Source organism: Triticum dicoccoides, chromosome 7A, assembly GCF_002162155.2.
Source record: "Triticum dicoccoides isolate Atlit2015 ecotype Zavitan chromosome 7A, WEW_v2.0, whole genome shotgun sequence".
Lineage (NCBI taxonomy): Eukaryota > Viridiplantae > Streptophyta > Magnoliopsida > Poales > Poaceae > Triticum > Triticum dicoccoides.
In genome coordinates, this window is record NC_041392.1 from 197800853 (window position 1) to 197820929 (window position 20077).

A 20077-nucleotide genomic window follows, 5' to 3' on the forward strand; every position below is an offset into this window, starting at 1 on the left:
GTCATTTACAGCTCATTTTATAGTCAACATGTACAATAGTAGATAAAAAAGTGTACTACTGTTTTATTATGTGGCCCACCTTTCATTCTCACAAAGTGCTTAGGAACACGTGCTTGAGCTAGCTCTTCACGAAGAGCCCGCTTACCTTCTCTCACCTCTTCTCTTTCCTCCAACTAAGCAGAAATATACTAGTTTATTCCTTATAGCCTGCTGACTCAGCTCTATTGTACTTGCTCTTATATGCTCCTCACATATGGGTTGGATACGGGGATTTGTGGACTGACTGGACATGCCCAGACAAAGTAAGGATTGTGATTGGGTGGCCTTTTTTCTTCTCTTTTCTGTCCAGGACAATGACCGGACTCTCAAATGGGATGTTTGAGGGGTCCGATTGTAGATGCTCTTAATTTCCAAAATAGAAAACAAATATAAGTTTCAGTGGCAAATGAATATTTTTCTACAGTTGGTATATATATAACTATACTATTGTGTATAAAGAGAACGGCCAGGTAACATGCCATATATTATTAGTCTAATGTGTGATGGCTGCTCAATCTATTTTTTGGTATCCAACATTGCAAATCATTTGGAGATCCAAAGGAGACAGATTCAACATCATATGTATTCAAAGTAACAATCAAAGATTATATGTGGTATTTAGGATATGGGTCAAGAACTTTACGTGCAACCTGAGATCAAAACTTATCAACAGAGATTAAAAAAAACACCAATATAGATTGCCATTTTTGGGAGGTTAGTTCCATCAAGCTTAATGCGACATCATGCAGAATTTTGCAAAAGCTTTCTATTATTATAACAACATGTTTTTTTTGCGAAGTAAAGGGAGTTTTATTCAAATGTCATAGTGTTACAGTCGAGAGGCCACAAATCCTCAATACAAGGTGGAACCGAACGCAGCCACACTGCTGTAGTCCGTTCGGAATGACTATACTTGGCCAAACGATCGGCAACTCTATTCTGAGACCGACAAATTTTCAGAGGTACAAACTCCCTATTACTCATCAACTCCTTAATCTCTAGAACCAAATGACCATAGACGGAGCGAGATAAAGCATCGCTTGAGAGACTCGCCAAGGCTTCATAGGAGTCCGACTGAACGACGACCGGAAGAACCGAGTGTTGGATGGCCAAGGCCATACCCTGCATGAGCGCGTGAAGTTCAGCCTCCAGAGCGTCGTTGCGGTGGAACAGGACACGGTACGCTACAAAGATGATCTGTCCTTGATGGTCGCGCAACACCATTCCGGCCGCTGCCGAACTATCTGTTCCCTGGAAAGAACCGTCAACAGTTAGGGCAACATAACCCGGATCCGACGCCGGCCAAGGTAGTGGTATGTTTTCCTTCTCCTGACGAGCTATAGGAACCGCCAAAGATGGCATTTTTCCTTTCAGAATTTCCTCCACCGAATAACGACCAGCAAGCTTGATGGATCTGTAGTAACTTTCTAGGAAGTCCACCGTAGCTGGGACAGACGGAGCCTCCTTGCCATGGGTCTGGTCATTCCTTAGCTGCCAAATGCGCCAAACTAGCATGATGATCATGTCCCGTACATCATTAGATACTCTACACAATAGGTGCATAAGCCATTCCCTGTCGTTATCAATAAGAAACTCGTCCGGTGGGAGAGGCCATCTGTCTCGCATCTGTAACCAGATTCCTCTCGCATGAACGCATGCAACCAAGGCATGGAAGGTGCTTTCCTCCTCAAGTCCACACAGCCGACAAGTGGATGTTGTGGGTATGTGCCGTAACACCTTGCACTTCTGCGTAGGTAAAGCCTTCGTTATAACTTGCCAAGTAGTGATCTTCATCTTTTGCGGGACCGATGATTGCCATATGCAGTGCCATAGGGAACGGGCTCCACTCGCCGACGCACTTGTTCCCCCTTCAGAAAATGTCGTGTTGTGATCACATGTAGCTAATTTATAAGCACTTCTAACTGAGAAAACACCACTCTTCTCTGGATACCATACGATGAAGTCAGAACGCTGCCTTGGAGAAGTTCGAATTTTGAGAGTATGCTGAACATCCATCTCCCAAAAGTATTCACGGAGTCGCTCTGCCCTCCAAGCCCCATTAGCATCCAGAAACGCTGAAACGCGATTGAGACGGCAGGAGCCTTTGGGGGTGATCGGCCGGAAAGAAGAAGGCCGTGGGATCCAAGGATCTCGCCACGTCCGGATATGCTCCCCGTTTCCCACCCGCCATATAACACCTTTTTTGAGCAGTTCCAAACCATGCAAAATACCCTTCCACTGCTGAACCAGAGATTGGAAAAACTGTGTCTAGCAACTGGCCTTGCGGGTAATACTTTGCCTTCATGAGTCTCGCACATAGGCTGTCAGGGGAGTCGAGGAGCCTCCAAGCTTGCTTAGCCAGCAGCGCTTGGTTGAATGCTCTCATATCCCTGAAGCCCATGCCCCCCATAGCTTTGGGGAGCATCATTTTGTCCCAACTCCTCCATGCCATTTTCTTCTTCCCGTTCTCCACTCCCCACCAATATTGGCGCATCATACGGGTCAGCTCATCACAAACCGAGGCTGGAAGCTTGAACACACTCATGACATAAGCAGGAATAGCTTGAGCCACGGATTTAATTAAGATTTCTTTGTTACCTGATGACATGCCCAGACAAAGTAAGGATTGTGATTGGGTGGCCTTTTTTCTTCTCTTTTCTGTCCAGGACAATGACCGGACTCTCAAATGGGATGTTTGAGGGGTCGGATTGTAGATGCTCTTAATTTCCGAAATAGAAAACAAATATAAGTTTCAGTGGCAAATGAATATTTTTCTACAGTTGGTATATATATAACTATACTATTGTGTATAAAGAGAACGGACAGGTAACATGCCATATATTATTAGTCTAATGTGTGATGGCTGCTCAATCTATTTTTTGGTATCCAACATTGCAAATCATTTGGAGATCCAAAGGAGACAGATTCAACATCATATGTATTCAAAGTAACAATCAAAGATTATATGTGGTATTTAGGATATGGGTCAAGAACTTTACGTGCAACCTGAGATCAAAACTTATCAACAGAGATAAAAAAACACCAATATAGATTGCCATTTTTGGGAGGTTAGTTCCATCAAGCTTAATACGACATCATGCAGAATTTTGCAAAAGCTTTCTATTATTATAACAACATGTTAATCGAACATAATTTGGCAAAACCAATTCTGTGTATGAACATCAATAATAGACCATACCCGTGTTGAGTATGCATTAACCAAAGCATAGGCATATAAGTTCTATGAGACTGACCTACAATCAAGAAGAGAAAATAGATATGAGACCATCCCCACCACATCGATCAGACTTATGGCCATGTACTAATTGCCCACCACATCGATCAGACTTATGGCCGTGTACTGATTGCCCAGGAGAGCTATGAATCCAGTATCCATGTATCAAAAACGAAAACAAACAAGCTGCAAAAGCCTCCCTATCACCACCACTTGTATCAGCGATCATTATATCTCCAGGCTCATTGGTCGCTTGTAATTCAGCATACATAAACAAGAGTTGTACAACTAAAGAAAATAGTTTTTTTTATTCCCAATATACATTCATACCGCTCTCAGCTAATGTGTAATTTACCCGATAATATATCATTTCTGTCTGCATCACAGTGGAAACAGGCAGACAAAAGTTCAGGATAACAAATCAATTTTTGGCACAAAAAATAGCAATTCTACTTGTGTGCAAGCACTTGAATCAAGTTGTATCACCGTGTGACTGCATTGATACGTAGAACAGCGAGCAGCAAAAATAAATAATTGAGATGCAAGCCGGCAGGAGAGGGAGAGCTTTTTTACTCTTGAGCATCTCCAATAGCTTGTCTATATGAATGTCTATACTCGTTTTCCACGACGTGAGCCCAAAACAGGCATCCAACAGTTTGTCTATATGATCATCCAAATATACACATCCTCTAAATCGGCCTCGACAATGTCCATGCCTGGACAATGTGAAGGCGTTGTCTAAACTCAGCTGCAGTCATGATTTCTTCCTCTCCCCAGCGACGGCCCATCTGTCATGGTCCATGTATATAGAATTTCTGATGCAAAACTGAATGTGTATATGAGGGAATCTTTTTAGATCATTGTCTATATGAATATATAGACATCCAAATATACACATGCTACTGGAGATGCTCTACTGAGCTCCGTGGAGAGTTCATCAGCTGATTGTACTATGTGCCGACGGCTTCAATGTCTCTCCTGGTCCATCCATCATTGGGGCTGGTACTACCGGCCGATGCCGCTCGCCATCACTGCAGCAATAAGAGCTGTTGAGCTTGTAATCCTTTGCTTGTTAGGATAGTTTGTTTTTCAGTTAGCTCAATAACCGGCTCTGTCTCGTGTGCATGTACACGCAGAAGCTGTCTTTGTTTTCAGTTAGTAGCTAGCTAGATTAGTGCGGCCGTTGTGAGCGCATGGGATGGCATGCAGCGTAGGACTCGTTCCGCACTCACCTCGCGCATGAAGGGCGACGTGGGATGGCACGTCCGGTAGGCTCGGCAGCGTGGAGGTTTTTCTGTTCCTTAGTTGATGTACAAATAATCCGGAGATTAATGAGAAAAGCTGCAGACTGTGCGCAGCACAAAAACTCCCGTGTCTTCGTCTACCTCTGGTTCTCCTCGCGATAGTGATCTAGGCCTCGTCGGTGCTCTAGGTTCCAACAAGTGGTATCAGAGCCGCGTTGTTCCTCGGTGACCATGGCCGGCTCGACCTCTCCGACGAACTCGGCAGCGGCGCGCACTGCAGCCCACCAGGGCGACGGCAGCGGCAGCGGTGGCGCGCGCTCGCCGACCCCCGACCGCGGTCGTAGCCGCGGTCGCAGTCGCACCCGCCGGTACGGCAAGGAGGTCGTCGTCCACGAGTGCACGGTCCAGGAGCGCCTCGTCCCGAGCGGCACCACGGTGTGGCCGATGCTCACGCCGACAAACTACTTCGAGTGGTCTATGCTGATACAGATCAACATGGAGGCAAACTAGATGTGGGACGGGGTGGAAGGAAACCCGTCGAGCGTCCCCAACGACAAGTTGGCGCTGGCGGCCATCCTGCGATTCATTCCGCCGGAGATGGTGGGCACGATCGTGGTGAAGAAGACCGCGAAGGAGGCATGGGATACGATCAAAACCGTGCGGATGGGAGTCGCGCGCGTGCGAGAGGCCACGGCGCAACGGCTGCGCTCCGAGTTCGAGAGGATCACGTTCCGCGACGGCGAGACGCTCGATGCGTTCGGCATGCGGATCACCTCGCTCGTCAACAATCTGCGCTCGCTCGGCGACACCATGGACGAGGTGAGAGTGGTACAGAAGTTCCTACATGTCGTCCCGCCTCGCTACATGCAGATCGCCCTCGCCATCGAGACGATGCTCGACCTCAACACGCTCTCAGTTGAGGAGCTCGTCGGCTGTCTGTGCTCCGTGGAGGAGCGCTATCTCACCAACGATCAAGGTCGAGGCAGCGGGCCCCAGCTCCTGATGACAGAGGCGCAGTGGAACGCGCGCAAGAACCAACGCGTCCAAGGCCAGGGCGGCAGCCAAAGTGGCGGCCATGGTGGCTCCGGCGGGCCAGGCGGGTCCGGTGGACAAGGCGGCGGCTCGAATCGTCGTCGCGGCAAGCCTCGTCGGGGCGGCGGTCAGGGCGGCGGCGGAAACGGCAGCCGCGACGGCGCGCCAAACGGGGAACGCGACATGTCTCAGGTGAAGTGCTACAACTGCAACAAACCTGGGCATTTCTCGAAGCACTGCACCGAGCCGCGTCGTGAACGCAAGGATCAGGCGAACCTTGTGGTCGCGGGCAACCAGGACGACGAGGCGGCACTTCTGCTCGCCACGGTCACCGCGCTCACTGTCACCACCGAGCGCCCAGTTGAGCGGGTTCTTCTCAACGAAGAACGCTCCCAGGCACGCGCTGCACAGGAAGGCGGCAACTGCGACACCTCCTGGTATTTGGACACCAGGGCAAGCAACCACATGTCCGGACGCCGCGATATCTTCTCCGAGCTCGACGTGGGAGCGCGGGGGACTGTGAAGCTCGGTGACGGGTCCAGTGTGCAGATCGAGGGGAGAGGAACGATCCTCTTCGAGTGTCGCAGCGGTGAACATCTGACGCTCTCCGAGGTATATTACATACCACGTCTGTGCAGCAATATTTTGAGCATTGGTCAGATGGATGAGCTCAGCTGCGAGACGGTGATCCACGACGGGGCCCTTCGCCTCCAGAATCTGGACGGGCGGCTCCTCGCTTGCGTGCTGCGCAACGCCGGTCGGCTCTACGTCCTCTCGCTGGCACTGACGAAGCCGGTGTGCCTGCTGGCGAGCGGCGACGATACGGCGTGGCTGTGGCACTCGTGCTATGGCCATCTGAACTTCAGGGCGCTGCGCGATCTCGCGCGCCTGGAGATGGTAAACGGCGTCCCCCTCGTCGACCGCGTCGACCAGTACTGCGATGGATGCGCACTGGGGAAGCAACACCAGCTCCTGTTCCCGCAGGCCTCGGCGTACCGCGCGGAGCACGCGCTCGAGCTCGTCCACACGGACCTCTGCGGTCCGATCAAGCCGGCGACGACCGGAGGTAATCGGTATTTCCTGCTGGTTGTTGATGATCACTCACGTTACATGTGGCTGGAGGTGATCAAATCCAAAGACGAGGCATTTCAACGTTTCAAGAAGATCAAGGCCCTTGCAGAGGCTGAATCTGGACGCCGGCTCATGGCTTTCCGCTCTGATCGGGGCGGCGAGTTCAACTCCACTGAATTCCGTCTGTACTGCGAGGATGGAGGGATCAAGCACTGCACCACCGCGCCATACACGCCGCAGCAAAACGGCATGGTCGAGAAGCGCAACCAGACCGTGGTGGAGATGGCGCGGTGTCTGCTCAAGAGCGTGGCCGTGCCCGCCATGTTCTGGGGCGACGCGGTCAAGACCGCGGTGTACCTGCTCAATCGATCCCCCACGCGCAGCGTCGACGGGCAGACGCCGTATGAAGCATGGCACAAGAAGAAGCCGGCGGTTCATCACCTGCGCACCTTCGGGTGCACCGCACATGTCAAGCGGATCGGCCCCGGCATCGATAAACTGGTCGATCGCTCGACGCCGATGATTTTCATCGGGTACGCTGAAGGAGCCAAGGCGTATAGGGTGTTTGATCCAGCCACGAACAAGGTGCACGTCACGCGCGATGTTGTTTTTGAAGAACGGAGGAAGTGGGACTGGACGCCGGCCCCAGGCGCTGCAGCGACCCCCATGGACGAACACTTTGTGGTCGTCTACAGCGACGAACAGAGCGTCGATGTGCAGTCTGCCTTGTCGAGCTCAGACGGGTCATCCACGGCATCCTCTTCATCGAGCTCTTCCGCACCGAGGGGCTGTCCGCCTACACCAACAACGCCAGCGCGTTCTCCAGTCCCAGATGACGACGGCTGGGCTACGCCGCCCAGTGACGACTGAGAACGGCACGACCTCGACCATACGCCAACGCGCTACCGCAAGATGACACATGTACTGGCCGAGGTGGAAGCAGCGAGAGAAGACCAAGTTGGTCTCTGTCTCATTGCTGCTGAAGAGCCAGCTGGGGTGGATGAAGCGTTGGAGGAGGCGTGTTCGATGCGCGCCATGGACGCCGAGCTGGTCGTGATCCGCGAGAACAAGACCTGGGAGCTCGCCGCGCTCTCGCCCGGGCACCGTGCGATAGGGCTCAAATGGGTCTTCAAGGTCAAGCGGGATGCCGCCGGCAAGATTGTGAAGCACAAGGCGCGCTTGGTGGCAAAGGGCTACTCGCAGCGGCAGGGCGTGGACTACGATGAAGTGTTCGCGCCGGTGCCGCGCATGGAAACAGTACGGCTGTTGCTGGCTTTGGCGGCGTGGCAAGGGTGGCAAGTCCATCACATGGACGTCAAGTCGGCGTTCTTGAACGGTGACCTGATCGAGGAGGTCTACGTGCACCAGCCGCCGGGTTTCGTCATTGCCGGCAAGGAGGGAAAGGTACTGCGTCTTCGGAAGGCCCTGTACGGCCTGAAACAGGCGCCCCGAGCGTGGTACGCCAAGCTTGACGCATCGCTCGCGTCGCTCGATTTCGAGCGCAGCCCCCTCGAGCATGCGGTGTACAGGAGGAGCACCGGCGCGGGGACACTGCTGGTCGGCGTGTACGTGGACGATCTGATCATCACCGGCGGCAGCATCGACGACATCAAGGCGTTCAAGGAGAAGATGCGCAGTGTGTTCGACATGAGCGATCTCGGACTCCTGAGCTATTATCTTGGAATCGAGGTACGTCAGAAAGACGGAGAGATCACTCTCTGTCAGAGCGCCTACGCCATGAAGATCCTCGAAGCTGCTGGGATGAGGGGGTGCAACGCTAGCGACACTCCGATGCAGAATCGTCTCCAGCTGTCCAAGACTGGCGCCGGCGACGCCGTGGATGCCACACGGTTCAGAAGCGTGGTCGGCAGCCTTCGATACCTCTGCAACACTCGACCCGACATCACCTACACCGTCGGCATCGTCAGCAGGTATCTGGAGGCGCCTGCAGAAACGCATTGGAATGCGGTGAAGCAGATTCTCCGTTATGTTAGCGGGACCTTGGAGTACGGTTCCTGCTACAAGCGGGGAAGTAATTCAGCGCCGGAGGTGATCGGCTACAGCGACAGTGATCACGCCGGCAACGTTGATGATCGTCGGAGCACGACTGGTGTGGTATTCTTCCTCGACTCCAGCGCGATCACGTGGATATCTCAGAAGCAAAAGGTCATCGCCATCTCGTCTTGCGAAGCTGAGTACATGGCGGCGGCATCCGCAGCATGCCAGGGTGTGTGGCTGTGCAGGCTCCTTGGTGAGCTCACTGGCGACGCGCCAACGACGGCGAAGCTGCGCGTCGACAACAAGTCGGCGATCGAGCTCAGCAAGAACCCAGTGCATCACGAAAGAAGTAAGCACATTGACATAGGATATCATTTCATTCGTGAATGCATTGAAGATGGCAAGGTGGATGTCGACCATGTTGGCACTGACGGACAGCTTGCCGATGTTCTCACCAAGGCGCTGGGTAGAATCAAGTTCATTGAGCTGAGACAGAAGCTCGGCGTCGTTAAGGTGGTCTCTGGGCATAAGGATTAGGGGGTGAATTGTTGAGCTTGTAATCCTTTGCTCGTTAGGATAGTTTGTTTTTCAGTTAGCTCAATAACCGGCTCTGTCTCTTGTGCATGTACACGCAGAAGCTGTCTTTGTTTTCAGTTAGTAGCTAGCTAGATTAGTGCGGCTGTTGTGAGCGCATGGGATGGCATGCAGCGTAGGACTCGGCCCGCACTCACCTCGCACATGACGGGCGACGTGGGATGGCACGTCCGGTAGGCTCGGCAGCGTGGAGGTTTTTCTGTTCCTTAGTTGATGTACAAATAATCTGGAGATTAATGAGAAAAGCTGCAGACTGTGCGCAGCACAAAAACTCCCGTGTCTTCGTCTACCTCTGGTTCTCCTCGCGATAGTGATCTAGGCCTCGTCGGTGCTCTAGGTTCCAACAAGAGCAACTCCAATGGGGCGACCCATTTCGTCCGCCCGCGTCTGTTTGGGTCGGCGCGGACAAGTGGCGGCCCAACGCATCGACCCAAACTCAAATTGTGTCCGTCCTGCGTCCGCGCCGACCCATTTCCGGCCCAAAATTGCACCTGGAATGCGTCAGCGCGGACGCGCGGCGCGTCTCCTTGCCGTCCGCCGTGTCCCCACCTGGCGGCCACCCAACCGCCACCGTTCGTCTTATTTATGACGACCACCGACAGCGAGCCTATGCGTCAGCCAGTGCGCGCGTCCTTTTTTAACCACGCGTGTGGCGGGGTCGGCCTCATCCACTTCTCCCGTCCACATCTGGCCCCCCACCACTTCCTTTGCTTCCTCGCCGGCGACCGCAAACCCTAGCGCGCACCATGGGCCTCTTCGGCAAAAGCAATGGCAAGGGGAAGGGCACCCCCGGCGCCTCGTCATCCCGTGCTCCCCCTCCCCCTCCCCCTTCACCGCCGGCGTGTTTCCGCCCTGGACGCCGGCGCCTGCACATCCCGGTGCACCAAGCGTGGTGGCACTGGGAGTACAGGCAGCCCCTCCCCTACCCCGACGTGACGCTGCCGCACCATTGGCATTTGGATCCAAACCGGATCCCGGTGCCGGCGGTTCCGCGGACCCAGCGGGCGCACGACGATAAGGTGCGCTGGTGTCGCGCGCTGCTCACATCGGAGCAACATGGGCTGCCCGAGTACGCCGCCGACTCTCCTAACTGGGAGGTTTGGTTCGCCCTCGAACACGAGGAGCAACGGTGCTCGGGTGTCGACGTCGTCCCACCGCCGTTCCCATGCCGCCCCCGGAGGTAGAGCCGGAGGACATGAAGGCGGAGGCGGAGTACCAAGCCGCCCTCGAGGAGGCCCTGCAGCACGCGCTGGAGGCTAGCCGCATCGAGGAGGACGCGCACTGGGATGGGCTGGAGCAAGCCCTTGCCCTGTCGGCGGCGGGGGACTCCGTCCACACCCCGCTCTTCGTGTCGCCGCCTCCGTCGTCACCGCCCGTACAGCCCAAGCCGGAGCCGGAGCCGGAGCCGTCGCGTAAGCGCTCCCCACCTCCACCCACTTGGCCGGAGGAGGCCTACTCATGGACGGGCCAGTACCACGAGTGGGTGAGCGCGCCTCCCGTCTACTTCGCCGCGACGCCGGAGGAAGAGGCGTCCCACCTCGAGCGATGAAAGGAGCACTGGCTCCGCCAGGAGCAGGGCGACGGCGAGGAGCAGATGCGCTACGAGGCCATGCTCCAACGCGACGCGGAGGCGCTCCGGCTCGAGGAGGAGGAGGAGGAGGAGCGCGCGCGGCTTGCCGCAGTACCGCCGCCCTAGCAGACGCCGGAGGAGGCTGTCCTGGCAGTGTACCAGGCGGCGTTCGGGTGGGCTGGCCCTGCTTCGGTCTTCATCGACCTCACCGACGACGGCGACGTCGAGGGCAAGGGCAAGGGCAAGGCCGACGACGTCTAGGGCAGCGTGCGGGGCGGCAGCAGGCGGGCACAGACTTTTTTAATGTTTTTATTTAATGTTTATTAGATGTAGGTGGACTTTGGCCGGCGTTTGACCGGCCACTTTTATGTTTAATTATGTTTATTCCGTGCAACTTATTTTTTTCACGCTGCCACATTTGGGTCGGCTCCCCGTTGGGCGGTCAAGCCGACCCATTTTAAAATGCGCCCAAACGGACAAAAAGCGGACAAAGCGTGCGTCTGTTTGGGTCGCCCCGTTGGAGTTGCTCTAATATCCTGGTGGAAGAGGCATGCAGTAGCACCAGTCCTCCCGTCGTGGTGGAGACTACAGCCACAACGCGCTGCTCCTACGAGTGGCCCTCGGCCCGGCTCTCCGCAGCACAGCCGCATCATGCGGCGGAGGAGGCCCCTAGCACCTGCCGCTATCGTTGACTTCAACGACGTCGATGCGGCTCGACGCCCGGCCTGCACACGTAAGCGGCAGCCTCCGCACGCTCACCGTCCACGACGACGGCGACCCGTGACGCCCGCACCCGCACATTGCCCCCGACGAGACAGCGACCTTGGATGGACCGGCCCACTGGAGGCACGGCTAGCGCATAGTGCGCGCGGTGGCCCCCGGCCCCGATACCTTTGCTCCCGGCTAAGACGTGCCCGGCGCACGCGGCGGCCAGCGGTCTGCGTCGCGAGGTGTCGCTCCCCGGCACACGGGCGCAAGGGAGCGAGGCGGCCAGGTCCGACTGGCAGAGCCCCCTCGCGTGTGGCATGGCGGCGATGGGCAGCGGCGCCATGGTCGTGTGTGAAAGGGGTCGAAGCTGCTGGGAATTTCCTATTCGTGGAACTGGAGCCACGAGAAGCGATGTAGGAGTATTATAGGAAAGTTCTGATTCCATCGTGATGCAGGAGTATTAGTAAATTGATTTATTTTTCTTAAATTTGTTTTCTTAAAATTTGTTATTTGTTTCCTCTAGAAAATTGCATTGATGATATGGATCACTTGATTTGGATAAGTTAGGAAAGTTAGGACCTGTCTCTTTTTGTACAATAGGAAAGTGTTTGTTTATAAGAAAATAGTGGAGAAAAAGTAAACCGGTCGGATGGTGAGAAGGGAGATGAAAAAAAACCGACGAAAAAAACCAGTCAAAAGTGGAGGGACTATTCAACCAACTCGTCCATTAGGAATAGAGATTAATTTTAGAATTGTATGTATTTTTTAAACCATAAGAAATAAATTTTTTCTGAACCATTAGTTTTTTTAGGGGTATTCTGAACCATTAGTTGTTGGCGAGTGAGTGAGGTGTCAACGGCAGAGGGAGCGAACCAGCTAATGGGCTGCAGCCCGCTTAGAGTCTGTATCAGTTACTGAGCGCTAGCGCGGTGATTTGGCGCCTGAAGCGCCAAATAGGGCCTCCCATATTCGGGCGTTATAGAAGTTGCCACAATTGTTTTCTAACAAATCTATTTGTCATTTTCTTTTCTCATTTTGAGCTTCTTTTTTTTTTTGAATGCACTCCGCTCTACGGCATTTTATTCAACTGGCGAAGGCATATCTGACTGCACAATGCATTTTATTTTGAGCTTGTCTTTGACGAAGATATACAGGTAGCACCCGTGGACGCATATGCATCGACGGCAGAGATTTAAACCAAACCGCGGTTCAGAGATACAGTACAGATAATACATAGTACTATATCATATCATAGCTGGTTCTTTCGGCCACGCCGTATGCACGCGCTCAGGGCCAAGCCTAGCTCTGCTTGCCGCCGTTGGCGTGCGACGGCGCCCTCGGCGACCTGAGCCGCTGGAAGACGGCCCTCTGCCGCAGGTTCTCGCGCAGGCGGAGCGCGTCGAGGAACCGGTCCGGCGCGACGCGGCAGAGGTACCACTGGAGCCGGTGGCCCAGGTTGGGCATGCACAGCGGGCCGTGCCCGATCCAGCGCGCCGCCGGTCGCGCGTACGCGTCCGACGTCGGCATGACCAGCCGCGACAACGGGCCTTGCTTGCCGCGTTTCCCGGCTCTCCACGTCATCTTCGTCTCCACGAAAAGCGGGGCCTGTTGGTTGTAAAATTAATAAAATGATATGGTATGAAATGTAGGAACAAGAAAGTTGGTCTCCACGCATTTTTCTTTCAGCGTGATGGTCTTGGGCGAAATGCTGGACGTTTGCACACTCACCTGGCATTGCACGTCGATCCCTTTGCTTCTGTACTCAACGTAAAGGCTCCTGGAGAACTGAGCAACATACCTGAAATTTAAATCCTGTGTGATGTACTAGTATATATTTATCTCAGAAAATCCAGAGAGATGTAGGAATTTGTGTCTTGTAATATTTTATATGTCCACTACATTGTTATACTCCCGGAATAAAAAACCTCGGTGTGGAAGTATTCATGGAAATAACCGGTAATACTTGATGTGGAATTGTACTTAAGAAAATATACTTAAGGAAGCCGGTACGGTTATACTGGAACACAGTGTATATGAATACACAGAAATTATACCCGGAAACAGTATAGAGCGGAATGCCAGGTTGTCCGTAGAATTGGCTCTATGGATTGTTAAAGCCTGTGAGTTTGATTTTGATTTCAAACTCGGCGCATGACTCACACATGCGTGTATGGGACCTTATTGATTAACAATTTTTGGACTTGGTAACTGGCTGTTAATTATTGTGGTTGGTTTGACAAGTCACGAGTCCTAACTGGAAACAAATCGAAATATCTGGAATTTGGAGTCTATATAAGGTCTCACCCTCTAGCCTCAATATGCATTATGAGCGGCACCACCGATAAGGCAAAGGAATAGAGGGTAGGCTGTTTAGCTCCAAAAACCTAATTTTTCTAACATTGGCATCCGAGCCGGTTAGGGTTAACGTCATCGTCGGCAACTCGATCGATCCATGATCAATTCCGCTGCGTACTCTGCCGACCCGATCTGTTGTGTGCTTCGTGATACAACTCGCTACAAATCGATTCATATGGCCCCACACACAAGTCGCTCCAGATCGATTTGATCTGCACCTTCGCCGCCGGACTAGCTCGCCCTCTCGCTCATCGATCTGGCCGTCCTCGTGGAGAACCGGCGCCTACTACCATGTCCTGGCGATCTCATGGAAACGGACGTCCTCCCGCTGCACCATGTTCTTCCACGACCTCGCTCGCCGCCCCTGCCGCAGCTTCCAGGAATCCTCACTCCGACAGACGAGCTCGCCCATCCCGCTGCATCTGCCGATGCCCCATGTTGCGATGTGTTGAGCCCCATGCGAGCACGCATCAAGTTGCCCAAGGCTTCACCGGATCTGAAAACTGGTTCTGCTAGTTATTAATTCAGTTTTTGGAAGAACATGCATCGGAAGACTAGCAGTATTCGTAGCACTAGTCCTTATTCTGGATCGGTTGTCTCTGTGTCTCTATCTGAGGTGTTCTAGTAGTATACTAATTCATGTTGATCACGGAGGAAGAGTAGTAGATTACTTTTCGCTGGCTAAGTAATTTTGTTGCCAAACATCAAGCACTTGGATCTTGGAAGGACCGGAGAAATTTTCTTGATGTCCTGAATTTGTTACGCGCACGTGATCCACCACTCAAATTGAGGAAGGAGAGTGCAGGAAATCTCTCGCCACTGCGGAACAAGTCGGAAGCGTATTTGTTGCTGTTGCAGGTACAGTACTACTTGGATGTTCAGACGAATTGACTAATTGAGTCAGCTATAGGCGCCTTGCTCCTACTTCTAGTACTACTTGCATGAGGAATTGGGATTTCTTTGCCGATATCTACGGATTGAGAAAACTAACCGGAAAAGACCAAAATTTAAATGCCATTATTGTGGATATAAAATGGCTACTTATGTCATGATCATCGTATGGTTCTTTCGTTCCTGAATATGAGAGGACACAGACTATGTGGAAAATTACGTGCAATTTGGAATATATTTTTAGACAATACTCTCGTAAAGTGATCAATAATATTTATGGATTCTATTCTTGTTGAAAAACATAGTGTACAAATTGCATGGATAATTAGTGCAATTTGGAATAGGCATCTGCTGGGAATACATTTTGCTGGATATATATTGGTTAACTCTATGCAGAATTTATTGAAAGAATTGAATTTTCAATTTAACTTCATTGCGATATGGGACATTATTTGCTCTATGGAGGAAGATAGAAACTCTCCGAGGGAAGGATTTTCCTAAATATTATTGGTTACACCTTGAAGAGGAAGATATAGTATTTTTTTCCAATGCAATTAGGCAAAGTGGAAGGTATGTCTATAATCTGTATGCACTGGATTTTTCATATATCATATACTTTCATGCAAACAATTCCAAGGAAATTCCAAAGTCAATAAACTTGGAATTGGAAATTATGACCTCAAACTCCGTTTTGTGGAGGAAAATTATTATTGATGGATACACTATTATACTAATCTTGCATGAGCAGGAATTCAAACAGTGTCTATTATGACAATCACTTATTTATGATGGAAGATGGGAACCACTCCGTGGAAAATTAAGGAAGTTTGCTCTCACTTAACGGTATGCACATTGCTAATACTTGCATTAAATATGAATTTGCCGCTGCTTTTTCAAATAGTTGGATTGTGAATTTAAGCTTCTATGTATTACATTGCTGGAATACAATAGCAATTTTATTGACTTGCTAACAATACCAAAGGAAATTATATACATTGTGTGGTTTGTCAATGCTGCTAAATCTTATACACTTTGGAATTGGAAATTTTACCATGGAACTCCTTGGTGGAGGAAGAATATTATTGTTATAGGAAACACTATATGCAACTTCAATGTGAAGGGATTTAATTTATGGTTCTATCTTGGAACCCATTGTTTAAAAGGAAATACTATTTGGAAAAGGAAGAGTGGAAATATTGCTCAATGATAAAATTAGTGCATTACCGAATTTCACATGATGGTCTATTCTTTCTTGATGGTCCATTGGAAGTTAGCAACCCAAATTGTTATTCGGGGAAGATAACTCCGTGGAGAGGAATGTTGATAATGGGAACACATGCTTGGAATTTATTATTTTTGTTATGGACGACTTGGTCACATATAATGGAACGGAATTGAGTGGCTTACTAATTCCGGAGTTCAAAGTTTTAGTGGGAGGAATTTGGTTTCGGAAGCACCTATATAATGGGTATTTGACTTGCACGCCTTTTCTTAAGGTGGAAAGAGATAAAGAAACTTCACATCGTTTATATATATACTTATGGTATTTTTTTTTGGTCACTCCCACTAGGCCTGATTGTTTATTTCATTTTACTCATCGATGATTGCACTTTATATGGTTACATGTTTGCCTTTTCATTATACAAGTCAGAAGGTTTTGTTGTGCTGTTCACATGTTGTACTGAAGTGGAAAATCAGTTAATTAAAGTATATCAAAGTCTTAACAACTGATTGGTGGGGGAAGTACACTTCAGGAATATATCAATTTAATATGTAAAGAGCATGGAACTACATTCCCCATTGTCATATAATGTATACTTCACAATTGAGTGGAGGAATTGAATATCTTTGACTGGAAGGAAGTATTTAATTTTGGAAGAAAATTATCAATTACTGCAAAGCACACACCAGGAAATTGTTAATTGTTATTCTAGTGGATCAAGGGTTTTTTTTTTTTTTTTGCTCTGGAAAAGGAAAACTGGTGGAAAGTGGGAGTTGATATTTTTATGGATAATGGTGGAACTATTGGCAATCATACTAGAATATAATTTTGACCCCAAAGGAAACTACAAGTGAAACTCCTGACACTAACATGCTTAGGATAAGTGGGAGGAAATAACTGGAATATCGAGTCTGGATAATTATCGTATGTTATTTGGGGAAGTGACTCTGAATTTTTAGAGGAATAATTAAAGTCTTTTTAAAAGGCTTAAATTTTCCATCAATGCAAGCTACGGGTGGAAGCATTGTCGGAAGGAATAAACTCAATGAGGAAGAATACAAGTTTGGGAACTTGTTACTTTACCAAACAACCACAAGCCTATCGGTAGTAAATGGATTTATTTACTGGAAGTTTAAAGCAACATGCTCAATGGAAATTACAATTCTAGTCTTGATATTAAAAATCCTTTACACAAAGAAATGATTATACTTTGTGGAAAGTCATTCTCCCGTGGGAGTTGTAGCTTCTCTGGAATTTAGAGAAAGTGGGAATGAGGACAAGGTTTGATAACTGAATATATATTAATTCAGGATCTTGTTACAAGCATCACATCAATGGTATATCAGGTCATATGGTTTTCTTAATATGGAAGACAATCATATACAAAGATTAGCATGAAGTGTTTTGTGTTACTACTATATGTGCTAACTATGTTTTTTTTGTTTATAAATATCACATTGATGGAAGTGAAAACTTGGTTATCCTCAAACTTTCTTATGAAAGGTATGTCTGATGCTTCCTTTTTTTGGAAGTGGAAATCATAGAGAATGTTTTTCTATGGAAAAGTGCAAACCTGTCTGAAACCTTTGATAATGGGAATTATACTCTGTGAGGAATTATGTTTGAACTCAAGAGGAAAAAGAAAGAATAATGACCTGACCTTAGCCATGCCACTGAAACTATTGCTATTTTGATTAGCATAATAACTCACACTTGCTGGGATTATTAGCAAGTGCAAGGTGAATCCTGGAAAGATTGTTGGAATCATAGGAAATGCCTATGGGGTAATGTCAAGGAATCATGGATTATCTATTGTACTTTGATGGTCACAATCTTCAGCTGCATGTATGGATATATTGATGTTGTTTGTTCGCAAGAGGATCTCCATTAAAGGTAATCAATTTGTTATGTTATGTTTTAATATTTTATTTTGTAGGTGTTCATAATGTATAAAGGAAACAGGGTTTGAATGTTCTTTCTGTATGAAAGATGAATACTTTGATGCAATTTAAGCATTAAAGGAATGCATGAGGTAAGGGAAATATTTTAATATAATTATGGTCATGGAAGAGCATCATAACCTGTTACTTTGTGATAATATGACTCCAAAAGTCACAAAGTTTATACATGCAACGTGAATGCATTGAGGGAAGGAATTATCTTTTGGCCATGTTAATAGCATGGGAATTCACTTTGTTGGATAAAATATTTTCAGCCAAGTGGGAGATGTAGGAATTTGTGTCTTGTAATATTTTATATGTCCACTACATTGTTATACTCCCGGAATAAAAAGCCTCGGTGTGGAAGTATTCATGGAAATAACCGGTAATACTTGATGTGAAATTGTACTTAAGAAAATATACTTAAGGAAGCCGGTAAGGCTATATTGGAACACAGTGTATATGAATACACAGGAATTATACCCGGGAACAGTATAAAGCGGAATGCTAGGTTGTCCGTAGGATTGGCTTTATGGATTGTTAAAGCCTGTGAGTTTGATTTTGATTTCAAACTCGGCGCATGACTCACACATGCGTGTATGGGACCTTATTGATTAACAGTTTTTGGACTTGATAACTGATTGTTAATTATTGTGGTTGGTTTGACAAGTCACGAGTCCTAACTGGAAACAGATCGAAATATCTGGAACTTGGAGTCTATATAAAGTCCCACCCTCTAACCTCAATATGCATTGTGAGCGGCACCACCGATAAGGCAGAGGAATAGAGGGTAGGCTGTTTAGCTCCAAGAACCTAATTTTTCTAACAAGAGAGAGGTAAAAGGTGCATGGGCACCGCGAGAGAGAAGTGCAAATTAATAGCATGATGACCAACCACCTACACCAGAATCCCAGATATGTCTAGTGTTTTTGGATACCGTTTGGAAGCGGCGTAGACGGAGTAGAGTGGGAAGGAGGGGATGGCCTCCGACGACCCGGAGCCGATGTTGACGACGGCGCCCCTGCCCCGCTGCACCATCCCCGGCAGCACCGCCGCGGTCACCTGCGTCAGCGTCCACAAGTTCACCCGTATCATCCGCACCCACGCCTCCACGTCCATCTCGTGCAGGTACACCGCACATGGCTTGGCAACCCCGGCGTTGTTCACCAGCAGCCCCACGTCCAGCCCCTCCACGGTCTCCTGGAGCCGCCGCATCGCCTCGTCCCCTGCCAAATATAACCAGCATCAGTTCATACAAGGTGAAGTAGACGGTAACAGTCAGCTCCATTTTGTTTCACAAGGTCGCTTGCGTTCACTGCGTGTCGGTTCGTCCTAGCCAGTTTTATTTACCTTGAGGTGTGGCGACGAGCGAGAGGTCGAACACCACGGTCTTGGTCTGCACGGCGCGGGTCTTGGAGATGGTCTCGGAGATGTCCTGGAGCTTGGCGGGGTCGCGGCCGACGAGGACGAGGTTGAGGCCCCTGCGCGCGAGCTCCAGTGCCAAGGATTCGCCGATGCCGGACGTTGGACCGGTGACGACGGCCCATGCCCCGTAGCGGTGGCGGAGGTCCGTCGGCCGGCGCAGGAGGAGGGCGAGGTGTGGAAGGAGGCGGAACACCACGGCTGCTGAGTACAGAGCGCCGATAGTGGCCAGGGAGATGAACCATGGCTCCTGCCGGAAGAGAGCGTCGCCGCACATCATCTCTCTGTCTCTCCACAGTGTGTCGCGCGCGCCGTGGACGTGTCGCTGGCTCACTGCGTGTGCTAAGCGCTCGAGGTTCCCGCATTAAATAGGCAGATTTGTTATCCATAACTTTTTTTTAAACTTGTTATCCATAACCACTTAGTATCACCCGATGGATCACGCCGCGTCGACCGCCTCGGTGGCCGCCGGAACTGATTTTGATCTGAAGTCTAGGGGACGGCGTTGATTCGAGTTGTGCGTCTAACCAGTTGGTAATAGCCATATTCGAGTCTAGGGGGCAACCTCTAGCCACAAGCCAAAGATGGTCCCTTTGCAATTGCAACAAGGCTTTTGTTGCAATGGTGACGTTGACAGCCCCAAGCTAAAGATGTTTCTGCATCAACAAAGGAAAGAGAAAACTTCATACATCAAACGGCCGGTCACTTTTCAAAAGATCAGCCAGTTATGCGTAGCACGTCTCATTGCTCATAATC

The 20077-nt window shown here is 49.8% G+C and overlaps 1 protein-coding gene across 1 annotated transcript; it reads right to left on the reverse strand.

Annotated features, from left to right (window-relative positions):
* Positions 1-12592: 12592 nt before the first annotated feature.
* Positions 12593-19645, reverse strand: LOC119327525 (very-long-chain 3-oxoacyl-CoA reductase 1-like). Its single transcript, XM_037600625.1, has 4 exons — positions 19250-19645; positions 18837-19125; positions 13220-13289; positions 12593-13096 (listed from the first exon to the last, which is right to left on the reverse strand). Exons 1-4 carry the CDS (start codon positions 19599-19601, stop codon positions 12791-12793), a joined length of 1017 nt encoding a protein of 338 aa, XP_037456522.1. The 5' UTR covers positions 19602-19645; the 3' UTR covers positions 12593-12790.
* Between the last annotated feature and the right edge of the window lie 432 nt (positions 19646-20077).

What these genes read in the sequence shown, in the direction of transcription:
- LOC119327525 (XM_037600625.1), bottom strand. Translation starts at nt 19,601, where the DNA reads ATGATGTGCGGCGACGCTCTCTTCCGGCAGGAGCCATGGTTCATCTCC. An exon ending in GCTCGTCGCCACACCTCAAG is followed by an intron (nt 19,126 to 19,249) that starts GTAAATAAAACT and finishes TATATTTGGCAG; the next exon opens with GGGACGAGGCGATGCGGCGG. An exon ending in GTCTACGCCGCTTCCAAACG is followed by an intron (nt 13,290 to 18,836) that starts GTATCCAAAAAC and finishes TTTAAATTTCAG; the next exon opens with GTATGTTGCTCAGTTCTCCA.